Source organism: Monodelphis domestica, chromosome 2 (assembly GCF_027887165.1).
Source record: "Monodelphis domestica isolate mMonDom1 chromosome 2, mMonDom1.pri, whole genome shotgun sequence".
Taxonomy (NCBI): domain Eukaryota; kingdom Metazoa; phylum Chordata; class Mammalia; order Didelphimorphia; family Didelphidae; genus Monodelphis; species Monodelphis domestica.
The window spans coordinates 193,337,514-193,355,470 of record NC_077228.1 but is presented as its reverse complement, the minus strand read 5'-3'; the positions used below and the strand labels follow the sequence as shown (position 1 = coordinate 193,355,470).

At 39.9% G+C, this 17,957-nt stretch overlaps 1 protein-coding gene across 4 annotated transcripts in view; it reads right to left on the bottom strand.

Annotated features, from left to right (window-relative positions):
- The window catches only part of BRCA1 (BRCA1 DNA repair associated), a 76,534-nt gene that overhangs the window by 4,855 nt on the left and 53,722 nt on the right, over window positions 1-17,957 (bottom strand). For all 4 annotated transcript variants that reach the window (XM_016428866.2, XM_007482128.3, XM_007482129.3 and 1 more), the window contains 7 exon segments: window positions 15,902-16,071; window positions 13,758-14,056; window positions 11,134-11,221; window positions 9,600-9,677; window positions 8,861-8,901; window positions 6,976-7,059; window positions 3,902-3,956 (listed from right to left, as the gene is read on the bottom strand). In XM_016428866.2, coding sequence (XP_016284352.2) covers window positions 3,902-3,956; window positions 6,976-7,059; window positions 8,861-8,901; window positions 9,600-9,677; window positions 11,134-11,221; window positions 13,758-14,056; window positions 15,902-16,071 — 815 coding nt within the window.

Here is a 17,957-nt window from a genome sequence, read left to right as displayed (position 1 = left end):
TTCCTTTCTCTGTTCATCTTTTCTGGGACTCCCTAGGGTTTTCAGAGGAAGGCTTGAACTTTTCTGTGTGGTATTCAAAGTTCTTCACCATCTGGTGCCGCATTACCTTTCTACCCTTTGATCATAAACCTCATTGTACTAATCTATAGCCAGGCTAGTTTACTCTCTATTCTTTGAACACAGTGTATACCTTATACCTTCCCTACTCTATTCCTTTTGATTACACTGTGCCTTGTCCCTGGGATGCACCCACTTCTCCTTGATGCCTGCTGAATTCCTACCCATCCTGTAAAGCCCAATTAAATGCCATTTTCACTATGAAGCCTTTCTTGATCTTCCCTTTCAAGAATAGCCTTCCTATCTGTGTGGCACGTTTTGCAACTCTCTGGTGCACTGATAATGCATCATTGCATACACATCATGGCCCTCTGCTTGTCTTGGGTCCCCTGCCAGTCTCTAAGTTGAATGAAAGTGTATGGGATGAAATCGTGCATTATTCCCCATTATACATTAATTAGTATTAGTAATCTTAGACTGGCAACCTCCTATAGAAAATTAGGTGCCCTTCTTTAAAAGACTGTCTGCCCTTTGATCCAATCATACCTCTGCTGGGTTTAAGAGATAATAAGGAAAAAGCCTTGTACAAAAATAATTATAGTTACTCTCTTTGTGGTGGCAAAAAATTGGAAAATGAGGGGGTGTCTGTTCATTGGGGAATGGCTGAACAAATTGTGGTAAATGTTGGTGATGTAATACTATTGTGCTGTAAGGAATGATGAACTGGAGGAATTCCATGTGAACTGGAAAGACCTCCAGGAAGTGATGCAGAGTGAGAGGAGCAGAACCAGAAGAACATTGTACACAGAGACCGATACACTGTGGCACAATCGAATGTAATGGACTTCTCTACTAGCAGTAATACAATGATTCAGGACAATCCTAAGAAAGAATGCTATCTACATCCAGAGAAAGAACTGTGGGAGCAGAAACACAGAAGAAAAACACATGATCAATCACATAGTTTGATGGGGATATGATTAGGGTTTTGATGTTAAAAGATCACTCTACTAAAAAAAAACACAGAAATAGGTTTTGAACAATGATACATGTATAATCCAGTGGAATTGCTTGCCAGCTCTGGGAGGTGGGAAGGGAAGAACTGGAAGGGGAAAGGATCATGAATTATGTAGCCATGGGAAAATATTCTAAAAAAATACATATTTTAAAAAAAGTTAGGTACCCTTCAGAAGGGAGATGCCAATCTTTCCTTATGAAGAGTAGAGAAATCCCCCTCCCCAACCAGCTTTATATATTATACATAAATATACAGTTTCAATTCACTGTTTTCTAATGTGGCCAACCTCCCCCCTTCCCCCTAATTCCCATTGGAAGTGTCTTAAAATTTACAGATATAAGCTTGACTTCCTGCCCCAAATGTTTCAGCTTGAAAGGTCTTGGACATGTCTAAATTCTGATTCAACTTAGAAACTGCAAACTTAAGGAATGCTTCCATGAGTTTGAGAGTGCTGGGAAACTTAAGGAGGGTAGGATAAGATAAAGAAAATATAACGTACACATATAAAATATAACACTATATTACATACAGGGGGTGGGCAATAACAACAGGAGCATTGTGTTAAATTCCTATAAATTCTGAATTCACATGAATATGTTTGGACACTTGCTTTGGATCAACCAACTCAGAGCAGTGCCCCACCCTCTCCCCTTCCTAATAAAAGCTGCATTTTCTTGGCAAGCATCTATCTATCTAAGCCTTCTGAGTGATTTTTGGGAGTGCAAGCTCCCCCCCAATTCCACTCCACACAGAAAGGCCTGATCTAAACCATGTGGCTTTTCTTTTTTCCTCTGTGCTTTTTCTAATACCTAGTCTAGTGATCTCTAAACAGTAGGTGCTTATTGAATTAAATAAATGAGAGCATTTCAGTGAAAGAATTCCCATATCTCCTTTCTGAGTGGAGGGACAGAACAGCCCTGAGCTGAACAGGTTATATAGAATGTAAAGCTGCTTTGCCTCTGAGGTGCTCTATGACCCAGGGCAATCTCTCTAGGCCTTAATTGCCCCCCTTGGGATGATCACTAGGACTCACTCACTGAAATGTAGATTGCTAGCCAAAAGCAGGAGTTTCTTTGGAAAGAAAAAGGAACTCAACTGGAAACTCTACCTACAAAGCTAGTAAGGCCTACTTTTAAAAGGTAGAGTATGTGATGAATGTAGACATGGGAGCCAAGAGATACCAGACTTGACAATCTTATGAATGAGATACTTAAGAAGAAAAAAACACAACTAAGATAATTTCTATTAATTTGCTACTGATTTAGCCACTGATTTGTGGCTAAGAAACTATGGAGATGAAAAAAGGCAACCTTTCCTCCTAAGGCTCAGTCAGTAATTGATAATCATAGCAGTAGAGAGCACCACACTCAGTGGTAATTACTATAAATGTCAAGAGACAGAAGGATAATTCATTCAGTCAAAAAAGTAAACACCGCCCTGGACAGAATCTCATCATGTTAAGAAGGAAAGAGCTAAGAGGAGTTAGAATTTACATGCTAATGGCATAGCAGCAGCCAGAACAGTTTTTTGAGGCCTGGGTCATTTGCAGAAGTGATTCAATGCACAACTCTTACAATAAGAGTGAGAACCATCAAATGAGACTGCTAACATCTTACATATATTCTTAAAAAAAAAAAACAACCAAAAAAACCCTTTATCCTTTGTCTTAGAATCAATACTTATTATCAGTTCCAAGGCAGAAGAGTGGTAAGGGCTAGGCAATAGAGGTCAAATGACTTGCCCAGGGTCACACAGCTAGGAAGTGTCTGAGATGACATTGAACCCAAGACTTCTTGTCTCCAGGCCTAGCTTTCTATCCACTGTGCTACCTAACTGCCCCTCAGCTGCATATATTCTTGCATGAAGTTGTACATAGGCTTCCCTTCTTCACTAGCCTACATTTTCCAAATTATTAAGAAATTTAAGTGACAGGAGTGAGGGTAGGAGGTGGGGTGTTCTAAGCCTCCGGTATCTCTCTGAATGGAGTAGCTGAGTCTAGGCCAATAGGATTTCCAACAAAACTCTCCTGCAAGAAGTGTGGTGGGCCTGCTCTGGGCAGGTTTTCATTATATGAAAGTTAACAAATTCATCTCGAATGCCTTGGGGAGAATATGTCTGGAAATTTCATAAAGGCCAATCAATAGCCAATAAGAAGGGAAACAAAAGACAAAAGAAAAATAATGAGCATCCCCTGGCTGGCCTCCCTGGGTGCTGGCTCAGGGCACCACTGATCTAGTACTTAAGCCTTCCCAGCCTCCCCCCTAGGATGAGGGAGAAGATGTCAGCTCTATGGGAGGCAGATGGAATCTGACCAGGGACATGGTGTGTGTGTCTGTGTGGTAAAGTGAGAGTATTTGGTGAGAAGAAGAATCATTACATCTGATATGCACATAATGATGTGGATGAAATTTCAATGAGAGAATGTTCGTCAAAAGCATTCTCTCCAATATTGTTGCTCTGGGCCCACATAGGACCCTTGCCCCACAGGCTCAAGCTAGAGCCATGCATTCTTCCCTGTTAATAATATATCAGGAAGAATGTGTGGGAGAATGGAGCAATCTGATTCTCAATTATTACAAACATCTAAGTCATCTTCCTCTTCATTTATTAATTTGCCTTTGTCTTAAAGCAAGAATTGAAAAAAAAAAAACCCTTACGACTTCTGACTTCTATCCAAGTATCGGGATGGGAAAATCTCTGTTCTCATACCCAGAAAGCCTCATCAATCTTAGGAGGGCTTTGGGAAATCAGCCACAAACAGCGATTAGCTGATCCTACTTCTTGACTTGGGTTTGGTGGATGCAAAGGCACAACTGTTTCTCTTACCTGTTGACATGTCTGTAAATGGTCCATAGCAACAGATTTCCAGGCCCCTGAAGATCTGGGAAAGACAAATGAAAATCATCATGGGGAACAGAATTCTTTAGTCATTGAATGAAGCTCTTGGGAAACACTTCTCTTCCTTTAAATTTGATGGCTTCTACTGTTATTTCTTAGGAACAATAAACATCAATCCAATGCCCAGAACTCTGTCACAGGTCAGAAAACCTTTGTGCTCCGTATATGTGTTTTCTTTCTGTCTATGGTCACCCTAGGGCAGTTTCATACAGTGGAAGTGTCTGGTCAAGCATCAGAAGACCTAGGTTCTTTTTCTGTCATTTTCTAGCTGTGAGACTGTAGACAAGTCATTTAATTATGCAGGTTTCTCATTTGTAAAATGGAGACAATTTTGCCTGCTTTGTCTGTTTTACGGGCTTAGAAAGATTAAAGACAAAGTGTTTTAAGATGCTTTGTACCCTCTATAGCTCTCTGCATTAAATGGCAGGCTCCCTCAGGATGGAGGTTATTATGTCTATCTAGGTAGACCCATGAGTAATTTGTAGAGCTGGTCTTTACATGAGTCCTATGTATCTAATTTGGTCTACTGTTCTATATTTAACTAGTACTAAATAGCTTTGATGATTATTGCTTTGTCATATAGTCTAAGGTCAGATAGTGCTAAGCCTCCTGTACTAATTAAAAGCTTCCTTGACACACCCCTTTCTCTAAAATCTTTTTTTCCTTAGAGATTCTCTACCTTGTGTTCCTCTAGATCAGTGATAGAAAACCTTTTAGAGACCTGCTATGCACCACCCCCCATCCCATACAGGGGAGGGAGGAAGTGTTCTCATTGGGCTGCTGGGCAGAGGCTTGGGGGAAATGAGGAATGTCCTCAGCCCAGGGAGGAAGAGGGTGAGGGAATACTTCCCCTGAGTCCCTCTGCCTTTCTAGTAATGACCTCTGTTGGGGGACAATGTGCATGCCCAGAGAGCTCTCTGTGTGTCTTCTTTGGCACCTGTTCCATAGGTTTGTCATCATGGCTCTAGAAGAATTTTATTTCTTCCCCCAAGTTCTCTAAAGTAACCTTTTGGTCATTTGATTGGTATGACATTGAATCTGTAAATTAATATAAACGGTATTATCATTTTTGTTACATTGTTAAGGTTCAAACATGAGTCTCTCTTTAGAGTTTGTTATGGCTGCCTTTATATAATTCCTGTCTTAGTAGCTAGACTCCAGAACTAGACTCTAGCTGAAGAAAATATTATCAGCCTCTAAAGGAAAGAGCCTAGTAAGTCGTCATCTTCTTTTAAAAAAATTTATTAGTTTTTCAAACCCTTACCTTCTGTCTTAGAATCAATACTAAGTATTGGTTCCAAGGCAGAAAAGCAATAAGGGCTAGGCAATGGGGGTTAAGTCACTTGCCCAGGCTTCACCCTGCTAGGAAGTGTCTGAGACCACACTTGAATCCAGGACCTCCTCTCTCTAGGCCTGGCTCTCTATAGCAAGTCATTCTCTTCATGTGTGGTTTGATTGCTTCCTCTCCAACGGAAGGAGCCCATATCATATAACACAAGTGATTTCCCTTTATAATTACCCCAAATTCTTGTTACAGAGCAAAGACTCTTTGGAAAATATTCATTTTTGAAAGTTGAGTATGTTACATGTGATACGATGCTTGATGTTTCTGAATGTTGAAATGAATGATTTTTGAAAGTTTGAAGGTAATTAATAACATGTCAGGACAGAATGTGGATAGTATTTAGAAATGACAATCCTATTCTTTTTTGTCAAAAGAAAGTCTTCAAGGTGAAGATGGTGTTATGCTTCTCATATCATTCTATAATGTATCTCCATAGCTTAAAAGGAATAATTATGAAAATGGTCTATACCTCTACTCCTTCCTTCTTTCCCTCCAATCTGGAAAGAGCTAAAAACCCAGCAGGAGGCAAAAATGAGTTGTACTTTAGGCTATTTATTCAGTGCCCCTTTATAGCTTATCAAATAAAAAGGGAGCAACTCTACTCTCATTATAGGCGATGGATTCTATTTATACCAACTGTGCCACCTGGCCACCTGTGTGAGTGAAATGCATCTCTTAACACCACTGCCCCTAATACCACTAGCAGTGATTATTATGGGCTCTAGCTACTCAAAATGCTCAAGTTCCATTTAGGTGACTCATCTGAGCCAAATGCTATGTAAAAGTATAACTGATTTGATATTTTCAAATCTTATGCTTGGTTGACACTTACTGACAAGGGCCTCTAATGAGAAGATAAGAGATTTGCAGTTTGAGCTCCTCAACAAATACATTTCTCCCTGCCAAGGAGAAACCACTTTGACATTTAGTGTCTTCACAGTTTTATCACTTAGACTAGTTACTTTCCATCATCGCCACCCAAAGGTCCTTGCCCATGGAAAAACCCAACCAGGCAGCAACAAGAGCAGTAATTCAGGTAAGGCTGGAGAGGGACCTGGGCCTAACTCGACCTTACATACAATGTAGTTAAAACAAAACAAAATACAATTAACCATTTTGTGCTGTAACTCTCTGGGGATATGGCATGATAGGAAGAAAATGACATCAGCATCTTTTCAGCATTGGAATATAAAGGCCTAAAGAAATGAACTGCCAGGGCTGAGTAAGTGGAAGTGGTTATTTCTGAGCTAGATTGACCCTTGGATTCAATGCTTCAGGCCTGACAACCAGTGCTCATTACCTTGATCACTTCTTTGTTCGGAGCCCTCTGTCATTGCCATTGCTTGTGTCTAGAAAAGACTAAGATATGCTCTGGCAGAAATGGGGGTCTATTCTGAAGTGTTAGGTTGTGCTCCCTTAAAAGAGACAGCTAAGACATCAGGGTGGAAAAGCATGAGCCAGGCAATTCCAAAAGAGCAGGTGCCTTCGATATGATAGGCAGCATGGGAGAAAAACCATCAGGCAGTCACCATGGCAAAGAAAAGTCTTGTAGGAAAGATTGCCCCAGGAAAGTCTTGGGAATTCTGTCTTCTTCCTGTGTAATGGAGGTGAGGTCATGGTGCCTTTCTTGGAGAGGGCTCTTATCCACTGGGCTTACCTTCATCCCCTGAGATTCTCTTGCTCTTTCTGGGCCTCGGTGGTTTCTCCCATTGATGACATCTCCTCTGACTTCAAAGTCACACTGTAAGAAATAAAAGAACAGAGAAAAAGATGGTTTTTCCATTTTCAGGTGGAAGTTATGCCACTTTCTTGGGCTTCTGTTTTGTCCAAAAAATTCACTAAATTTGGCAGGCTGGATGAAATGACTGGCAAGATCTCAGCTGCTGTAGTTGGTTCACAGAGGCAAATCTGTTGGAAAAAACTAACCAATTGGCTTTCCTCCTTATTAGGCCATAATGTTTTTAAATTTTCAGCTTCTATCTCTTCTTGAAACATTGCTTAGCATTTAGATTAAACTGATAATACTTTGCTGTGTAATGGTAATGAAAATATCCCCCATTTTAAAATCAAATTGTATAGTGCCATTCTAAAGAGAAAAGGGGCTTTCAGATTCCAACTGAGAAATTTCCATGGTTAATGAAACCTGGAAGACAAAATGTGCTTCTTATAGTAAGGAGAATAGGAAGTTTTTATCCACTATCAATTTGGGTCAGAGAAGGGAGAAAGAGTGAAGGAGGGGGTGAAGGGTCTTTGGTTATAGTCAAAACAAAAAAAATGGTGCTAACCAGTACTGGGAGAAAGATGGAATGCCAGATATCCTTTGCATTTATTTTTCTATCAAAGGAGGCATTTTGACATTGAAAAGGACACTGGTACTTATATCAGAAGACCCGAGTTCAGGTCCTACCTATGATGTTTATTTCCTGTGTGATCCTAGGCAAGTCACTGAATCTTCCTCGATTACATTTTCTAATTTGAAAGATGAAGAGGAGCAACCACGGAGTAGAGTGGATAGAACGCCAGGCTTGGAGTCAGGAGGACCTGGGTTCAAATGTGAACCTAGACATTTCCTAGCTGTGTGACCCTGGGTAAGTTACTTAATCCCAAGTGCATCCCTTGGCATTCTTCTGTCTTACAACTGATACTGTCAGAAGGTAAAAAATAAAAATGACAGGGTTGGATTGGATGGACTAGACTCCAATGTCATTTTTTAGCTTTAGGGCTGTTATTCCTATATTATTAAAACACCAACATGGGAAAATTCTTTGGCCACTTTAAAAAAATTTTAAATTAAATTAAAAAAAATTTTTTTCCATAGTTACATGATTCATGCTGTCTCCCTCCTCTTTCCTGCCCCTTCCCAGGGTTGACAAGCAATACCACTGTGTTATATGTATGTTATCATTCAAAACCTAACTTTGGTCACTTTCATGTGCAGTCACGGAGCCACTTGAATGGAAAGCAGTGTGCAGGGTAGCAGCCAGCTGAAGCAACAAAATGAGACTAACGGAAGACATGCCTACTACATAGTCCTGTTCTAAAATTATTCTGCCACCTACATGCTATGTTATTTTCCTCTCATTTTTCTCAGGTCATCAATAGCAAATATTTTTTCTAAAGAATTTTATTTCTAGATAAATTCTATTTGTTTACTGAAAAGACAGATCTTGCTTCAACCATAGCAATAAAGAGCTACAATATAGGAAAATGTCCAGGTGTATGGTCCTACTATTTCGCTGTGACTGTCTAGTCCCTGTTGCTCTGTAATTCCTTAATGTTCTTCTCCCAATTAAAGAGTAATTCCTTTTGGAGCTCAAGAATGATCACAAATTTTCTGCTGTTAAAATAAAAGTTCCTTGAGGGCAGGGACTATTCACTTTCATCTTGTTGCCCAATACCTAGCAAAGAGTAAGTGCTCAATAAATGCTCACTTAATTTTTCTCTGTCTCAGTTCCAGGATTCTACTTGCCCACACGCTCTCCCTGTTATCAAAACTTTGGCATATAGACTATTTTTGATATTTTGGGACATCAAGGACCTACCTCAGGCAGCATCTTTCCTTCTTTAAAAGACTGCACCACCCCTGTAGAGAAGATCATTAAAAAAAAAAAGTTATATTATCAGAGGAAAAACACTGACAATGATTTGGTCAAGAAGATTTTGTGGAATACTCATGGAAGGTATAGTATATAACCTTAAAAAGCCAGAGAGGGGGCATTTGGGTGGCTCAGTGGATTGAGAGCCAGGCCCAGAGATGGGAGGTCCTGGGTTCAAATCTAGCCTCAGACACTTCCTAGCTGTATGACCTTGGGCAAGTTACTTGACCCCCAATGCCTAGCCGTTACCATTCTTCTGCCTTAGAACCAATACCCAGTATTGATTCTAAGACAGAAGGGTAAGGGTTAAAAAAAAAAAAGCCAGATACATGTGGGGTTTGTAACAAAGATTCTTTCCTCAGGCATGAGGCTGCTTAATTCAAATGTTAGAAATTGCCTAATGCACATTGATTTTAGCCCAGTAGCTAAAGAAAGCCTCCTTCACAGACTAAAATTGCTAAGAACAGATTAGATTCTATTAGTTATGAAAAGAAACCCATTTCTCCAACACTGCCTGCCTATCTGAACAAAGCAATATACATTAAAGATAAAACCAATTTAGTGTTATCATTAAAGGTTTTTTGAGTACTCTGATTCAGAACATGGAAATCTCAGGTATTAAGACATTAGCTATTAACCCCCTCCTCCCCCAAAGGCAGAGGAGAGTATGTTAAATTGTACTTACACAGAAAACTGACTACCCATTTCCCTCCTGCAATGCCCAAGAAGTACTTCAGGGTCCGCTCACACACAAACTCAGCATCTACAAAGCAAAAGTCACACAAGAAGTCAGTAGAAGTTGGTAACTAAGTCCAAAAGTCTGGCTTCTGTGGGCTTAGGCGGTCCTAGCCCACCAGATAAGAGCTGGTGATTCCACATAATCTGGAGAAGGAAGCAGAAGCTAGAAGAGGCTGGACCCTCGTAGAAATAAAGGGAAAATGTGGATCTCTACAATTTGGACCCCATGCAATACATCCCTAAACCATTTAGGAGGCTCCAAAGAAATATTCAAAGTATCCCATGGCTGATACTGCTAATATACCTGGGAAAAACAAATGTTTTAGTGGATGGCTATATAGAAGGAGAAATTACATAAATGAAAACTGTACTACTGAAATGCTCATCCAAGCAATATATGCCTATCCATAGGCCTTTGACCTGGAGACCCAACTGAATTCCTACAACAGGTACTTGGAAAATATGTTATTTGGGGACCAGCCAAGAAGCTCATGGTTCTTTCTTTTTTCTACATCAAAGTCTCAGAAAGCAACAACTAAAGAATAATTTGTTTATTTCCCAGTATTTCAAAGGCCTTTTTGAAGAACTAAGGAAGCTGTAGCAAAAACACTTAGGAGACATGCATTTAATTAAGCCTTAAGCCACAGGAGATAAACCATCATCAGCTATAGTCCCTCTTCATAAAATTCTTCACATTTTACTTTTGTCAGGTTTCTTAACTTATGCTGATGAGTCAATGGCATAGCAAACTTCAAACACAAATATTCTAGTGTATTGCTATTTGGAAACTGGATGGTGCTGCTCAAGCTCCTTTAGTCAGTCTGATATATTTCTACCTTTTAACAAATTCATAGTGTTAGAGATCCGGGCTAGGAAGGCACTTTGGAGGCCAGCTAGTCCAACCACCTCATTTTACATTTTGGGAAACTGGGAGGTCCAGAAAACAAAGTGACAAGTCCAACATCACATGGGCATAAAGCAGCAGAACTGAAATTTTGATTATTTTCAAGATATCACAGATCAATTTTTAAAATCCCATTCTATCTTTAGTTTTCCTTCCTAGTATCTGAACCTATGCCAATAATTTTGTCTGGTAGAAAGGATAATAGAATCACTTTGTAAATAAAATTATAATTTGTCAGTGATTAGAATAGTAGGATTTGTTCCTTGGTTTATGAAAATTTATAATTATTCAAGGGAACAGCTTAAATCTCAGACCTTTCGAGCAAAATATCTGAGAACAGAAACAATTAAGAGTCCACACTTATTGTCAAAGTTGTCACGATAACAAACGTCTGCTTAGGTTCAATGGAGACGAGTCATAAGTAGCCAATGAGCAGGGAAAATGGATTTTTACTTTTTTTAAAAGACTTTTAAGACAAATCTCTGTTTTTGTTCCTTCCCATTGAATTCTGGGACAGGCGCTTCTCATCTGGAAGAGATTTAACATGTTTTGTCAGTTAATAAAGCTCTAGGTATACCTGTTTTCATTATGACATGAGTGGTCCCTTCAGTAATTTGATGAGATACAGTGCTGTGGGTTTTCCTGGCAAACTTCTGCACTAGCATCTGAAAGCAAGCAAAACACTGAATTATACCAAATTGCCTCCAATGTAATATTAGACAGCTTTGAGCATCAGAAATCCTGGCTTTGAATTTGTATCAGCTAAGGGATAAAAAGATTTGCTTTCTAACACAGCTGAAGTACCAAAATAAACATCAATTTAATAAAAAGTACAACTTAGAAGAAGAAATTCTGAAGTATTCCATGCTGGGAGACATGGAAAATACAACCAAGATTTCAAAATGGTATTGATTTTTGCCTTTAAATAGCAGAAATGACTTGGTTGCCTAAGACAGTTTCTTTGTATGGTGACACTACACTATACTATAAATCAGATTTATCAGCCTATAATTTATGAGCTGAAAGAAATCTCACTTTCACAGAAAGATGTATGGTAGTTACTCTTGGCATGAAACCAAGATTCAAGCCTCTGATGGTTACAAAATATTAAGAGTCACAGTGATGCTAAAGGTCAGTATCATGATCAATACATTTAAAGAAAAGGATTGAAGGAAGAATCTTTCTCCAAAAGAAAACTAGCACCTTCCAGCTATTTTCTACCAACTACATATAAAAGACAATAAACAGGCAGTTTAAGCAATTAACCAGATCCATTTTAAGCACAGTTGACATAACTGGTAACTCCTATTTGGTAAATAACTTTGTTCCATCAAGGGCCATTATTTGCTAGCCAGTGCCACAAAAACTAACATTGATGCACAGAATGATGTTGTGACTAAGATCAGGTTATCTTCCTCCATGCTGTCAGACCATCCCTACAGCCTCAGGGCTCAGAGAAAGACTGACTTACAGAAGCTAATGATATCCTCCCTCCCTTTACCATAGCCCTCTGCCAGAATCATTAGCAATTCTGAACTGATTATTTGCTGAAATCCCCACCAAGAAAGTATTCAGTTAGAGCAATAACTGCTGAAAAGATCATTTTAATGTGAGCTTCAGAATTAATCATGTGCAATACAGTCAGCTGCTTCATCATAAATTTACCACAATTCGGCAAGTACAAATAGCACTTAAAGTTTCCTTCTTTTCTCTTTTAAAGCCAACATGTACCCAAGCCACTTGTGCATGATCTGCGGCTCAGAGCTGCTAGTGGCAAGAAAAATTAGATAGTTAAAAAAAAATGTCGGAAATGCTGGGCACTTAAAGCAAACAGAACTTGGGTATTTATCCAATGAGTTCTGGGGTAGGGTGGGAAAGTGAGTGAGCACTAAACAAACACAAAGGCACAGGTATGAACTTTCAAAACAAATGGCTTATTGCTTATGTTTAAGGATATTCTGGTGTTTGATGCTAAGAAAGTCATCAGCCTGCTATTTAATTTATTATTGTACCTAGGGTAGAAGACAGTTTTAAAGCAGGGCTTTCTAGCCACATACAAAGCAGTATGCCAAGTCACTGGCCACCTCTAGAATTAGAAATGAGTCTTACCCTAGGGAAAGGACGATATTAAGACAGTAACAAATTACTGAGTATTAGGGCAGCTAGGTAGCACAGCAGATAGAGCCTGGGCCAGGTCTATAGACAGGAGGTCTTGGGTTCAAATGTGGTCTCAGACACTTCCTATGTGACCCTGGGCAAGTCACTTAACCCATACTGCCTAGCCTTTACTGCTTTTCTGGTAAGGGTTTAAAAGAAAATGGAAAAAAAAATACTGGGTATCTTCATTCAGTTTGCAATAAAAATTACACTTAGCCCTAAAGCTCATTAGACACTGTGTAGCTGTCATGGACTTAAAGAAATATTTACTAAGTTCTTTTAATTATATGCAGTGATACTGATTATGCTAAGTCATAGGGAAGATGCTAATATACTGTGTATGTCTGAATTTCATCTCCAGACCAAGCAGAAACAGGGTAACTGCATCCTTAATATTTCAGTGGGTATTTTTCCACAATAGGAAACCATTCTTGCCTTTGGCAAGATAAGCCAGAGGAGAGGCCAAATTCCTAATGGCAGGGGGTGTTTGCAGGGCAGAAATGACAGGGCAGGCTGCTGAATAACTGTGTTCCAAGGCAGAGGAAAGAAAAATAAACATTGGACAAATGCCACTGTCTGGCACTATGAACTGAGCTAGATTCAGTCAATTTATGCTGAGGAACACCAAGTACACTGAGATGTGGAGGAACAAAAAAGGGGAGCTGCCTACTAGAGAAAGAGACACACCTATTTTCTGTTTAAGATGAAAAGGAAAAAAAAAACCCAACCAAGTAACTTTTAATAAACCTGGATCATACCCATATAAAGTCTAGTTGTTTTCTGCTAGTATCTGAAAATGCCACTGTCATTGAATAATTAACATGGAAGCAAGACTCAGGAAAACATAGCTGTCTAGCTGCAATTTTTCAGAAATTAACAATAGAAATGACATTGTATGGACGTATAGTTGACTTCCAGGGCTATCCTGACAAAGGCTGCCCTTTACCCAGCGCCCCATTGTAACACACTGTGAGAAGAATGTAACAGCACCATTTACCAGGAAGGCCACAAAGCACCTGGTCAGACACACAGGGCCAGACTTACATTTTCTTTAGGAGTTAAACCCGATGACACAAGGGATATCTTTCGGTTTCCTGTCCCTCCTTTTTTAAGCCTCTCTGAGGCAGAATCCTCCTTCAGTTGGCCCCTCACATTGCAAGCAGGAGCACAAGGAGCAGTGGTGTTGGTGGCTTCTATGGTCTGAAGCTGGGATGACCTCAGTGCAGAAGTCGAGGTGGGCAGATTGAAGATATTTCTTAGGGCAGGGTCCTTATTTTGATGTGGATTGGATTTGATGTTCTTAAGGTTTACTTTGACTCCAGATTCTGGCTCAGTGGTTATTTCTAAAGGAGAGAGGAAAAAAACCCAAAACTAATCTGGGGAGGTCATTATAACTTGGAGTCTATGAACCTGTTTATTTTAAAAAAATATTTTGAAAATTATATTTCAACACAATTGGTTTCCTTTGTAATCCTATGCATTTTATTTTGTGTATTTAAAAACATTATTCTGAGAAGGGACCCATGGCTTAACTCAACTGCCCAAGGGGTACATAATACCAAAATGGTTAAGAACTTTTGGTCTAATCTATTCAACAATAAATCTTTAATTATATAGCCACTACAAAATTGGGACATTAATGCATTGCTGGTGGAGTTGTGAACTGATCCAAACATTCTGGAGGGCAATTTGGAACTATGCCCAAAGGGCAATAAAAGACTGTCTGCCCTTTGACCCAGCTATAGCACTGCTGGACTTGTACCCCAAAGAGATAATAAGGAAAAAGACTTGTACAAGAATATTCATAGCCGTGGTTTGTGGTGACAAAAAATTGGAAAATGAGGAGATGCCCTTCAATTGGGGAATGGCTGAACAAATTGTGGTATCTGTTGGTGATGGAATACTATTGTACTCAAAGGAATAATAAACTGGAGGAATTCCATGGGAACCGGAACGACCTCCAGGAATTGATGCAGAGTGAAAGGAACAGAACCAGGAGAATATGACACAAAGACCAATGCACTGTGGTAAATTCAAATGTAATGGACTTTTCTACTAGTAGCAATGCAATGATCCAGAACTATTTGAAGGGATATATGAGAAAGAACACTATCCACATCCAGAGGAAGAACTGTGGGAATAGAAACACAGAAGAAAAACAACCACTTGATCAAATGGGTTGGTGGAGCTGCTTGGGAAAGTGAACTCCAAAAGATCACCCTAGTGCAAATACTAATAATAAGGAAATGGGTCTTGATCGATGGCACATGTTAAACCCAGTGGAATTGTGCATCATATACGGGAGTGGGGGTTGAGGGAGGGGAGGGAAGGAACATGAGTCTTGTAACCATGGAAAATTATTCTAAATCATCTAATTAAATAAAATTTAAAAAATAATTATATAGCCACTATACATTTTGCCATAAAGTAAGAAAAAAGCCTACAAAGACAGATTATCTTATGTTAAGAGGACACTGCCATTTTCTCTCTCTCTTTTATTCACCAAAGAACAATTAGTTTGTGCATTAGAGTCATAAGGTCTCATTACCAAATTAAAAACAAAACAGACCATCTCTAAATCCTTTTAAGAAAATACTACTCCATCAGGAATTAAGCATAAACACAGGAAATTTATGATAGCCCTAAAAAGACACTAATGAACATGGCCAAATGTGTCATTTTTATGCCAAATTGCACCTTTTCTGCTAATGTGCTTTTTAGAATTAATTTAAAATTTTTTTGACTTATTAAAATTCTGATTTACAAGTTGTAAAACATGCACTCCATTAAGATGATTTAGAAGACATAAAACATGTAGTTCATTTAGTCCGTTCATCTACAGAATGCAATGAATTTGGTTTTTTGGCCAGCTTTTCCTGAGAGGATAGGGCTGTGCTAAACTGGGACAATCTGGCTCTCAGCAATTTTCCTGCCTAATGGTTAAAGTTGTAGCATTTATGCAGCTGACCCTACCTAAGGCTAAACCCACTACTCAGCGGAGTAGACAGCTAGACGTTAGACACATTCATATTATTTTCCTCTTTGGGCCCTTACTTGGTAGTACTCATTGCAGACAGACAGACAGACAGATAGAGAGAGAGAGAGAGAGAGAGAGAGAGAGAAAGAATCTGGTGCAGATTCCATCAGAGTTTAAATGGGAGCACCTCCGGTGATGGAGAGTATATTACCTAGGTTTTGTTTCAGCACACCCTGTTCGTTGGGTTGCCGCTTGTGTTCTTCCTTTCTGGTGGTCACTTTACCACTCTCTTCAGAAGGGGAGTCTCCTTCCCAAGGAGTCCTGGAGCGACTGAGTGGGCTCCAAACCCTATTCGGCATTTGGGACTTGGAAAAAGAAGACCTGGAAATAAGGATGGGGGGAAAACCATTACAACAGCTTCTGAAAAGGCTGATTATAGCTCCCTCTGGTCTCTCTAGCAGCTGTGGCAGAATCAAGCAAGAGCTGTTATTGTCAGTGTTTGGGAATGATTGGCAACAAGAGGGCTGGTGTGACGGCATGGAAGAAACATGCCTAGATTCATGTTGCGCACTGATGTGTCAAAGATGACACATGACATCTCCCTTTAGGGGCTTAGTTTAAGGCTCATTGCCTAACAATATGTCAGCAAATTTCACCAAATTAACCACCACTGCCACTCACTCAAATACCACAGACTCAGTTCAAGTCCGAATGGCTTTGCTGGAATCATATCCGGCAGGAGTGTGAAACGGAACTGATGAGTCCTCTCAAGCATTCTCTGCAACCACATTCATAGGCAACAGCCAAATTTACCCTCTAATTCCTGCTAGCCGCCTTTTGTTTGGGTCAGTCATTTCTGAGAAGGGCAGCCAGCTGTGGAAGGCCAATTAGAGAAGCCGGGTCTACCAGAAGGTTTTTCTTCTATTCTAGGCCTTTGGCCTGAATCAGGACTGGATGGCAATCAAGGCTGAAAAGGTTAATGGAACTCTGAAAGTGCTTCACTAACTTGAAAAGGTGACTTCCTCTACTCCCTGGGGGAAGGTTTAGGCCAATAATTCCAATAAAAAGCTGTTTTGGTTCCTGTGAATTAATCAGTCTCTAGCTAGCTAGTTCAACTGCTCAAGCAATGGTCCCCAATTCAGGCTCTCTGCCATGACCACAAGGCCTTTGTGCCCAGCTTTGAAAATGTGTGCCGCCAGTCATAGGGGTCTGAAGAGATGGTGAGGCTGGATCAAAACAAATCCATCCTTACTCTAAGATCCACGATGGAGAGCCCCAGCTTTGTACACACAGGATGGCACCTTATTACTGATTCAGTACAAATGACAAAAGACTGGGAGTCAAGATCACTGGCTCTGCCATGAACTAGGTGTGGCCTGAGTAAGCTGGGTGCCTCCATTTCCTCTCCACATAGGGATATGATTATGATTATACATTCTAACATGTAATTATTATCAGCACCATTAGAGAAAACACTATCTGTCCTATCTCAGAACAGTGTAAAAGTAAGATAAGAGCTGTGGATGTATTTACAGAGTATGAGGCACTAAAGAGTTTAAACAGAGCATGTTATTGTCATTATTGGTCTAGAGGTGATGTTCTGCAATTTCGCTCCAGTCTTGTCCCTAGGACTTTGCATGAATCCCTATGCAGAGGACAGTCTTCTCTGTGTATACAACTCCAAGCTTCCTTCTGAGGTTTATTCTTGAATCTGCTGGAGATCTCCATCTAAATGTTCCAATGAAACGCATGATAGCCAAATCTAAGCTCCCTTCCCTCTAACATGTGCTGCACCTCTCAACATCCCTCTGCATGCTGATGGTAATACCCTCCTCCTTCCAGGCATCTGGGGTTAAACTTCAGGTACCTCCTCTACATTTAATCGGGTCCCAAGTTCAATGGAGTCTAACTCTACGGTTTCTCAGGTCTGCTTCTACACTGCTACTGTTGCTGTTTGGGGCTCTATCATCTACTTTAGCTGATTTCTCTGCTTCTAACCCAATCTTTACACAGTGACTGAAATAGTCTTCCCATCTCATATGTCCAACGAAATCATTGTCCTGCTTGAAAACCTTTAGAAGCTGCCTATTGCCTCCAGGATAAACTACAAACTCATTCCTTTCCTTGGCCTTCAAGGTCCACTTGCCACAACCTACTCCAAGTGCTCTTTCCAATCTAATTTTTTTTTTTAAACCCTTACCTTCCGTCTTGGAGTCAATACTGTGTATTGGCTCCAAGGCAGAAGAGTGGTAAGGGCTAGGCAATGG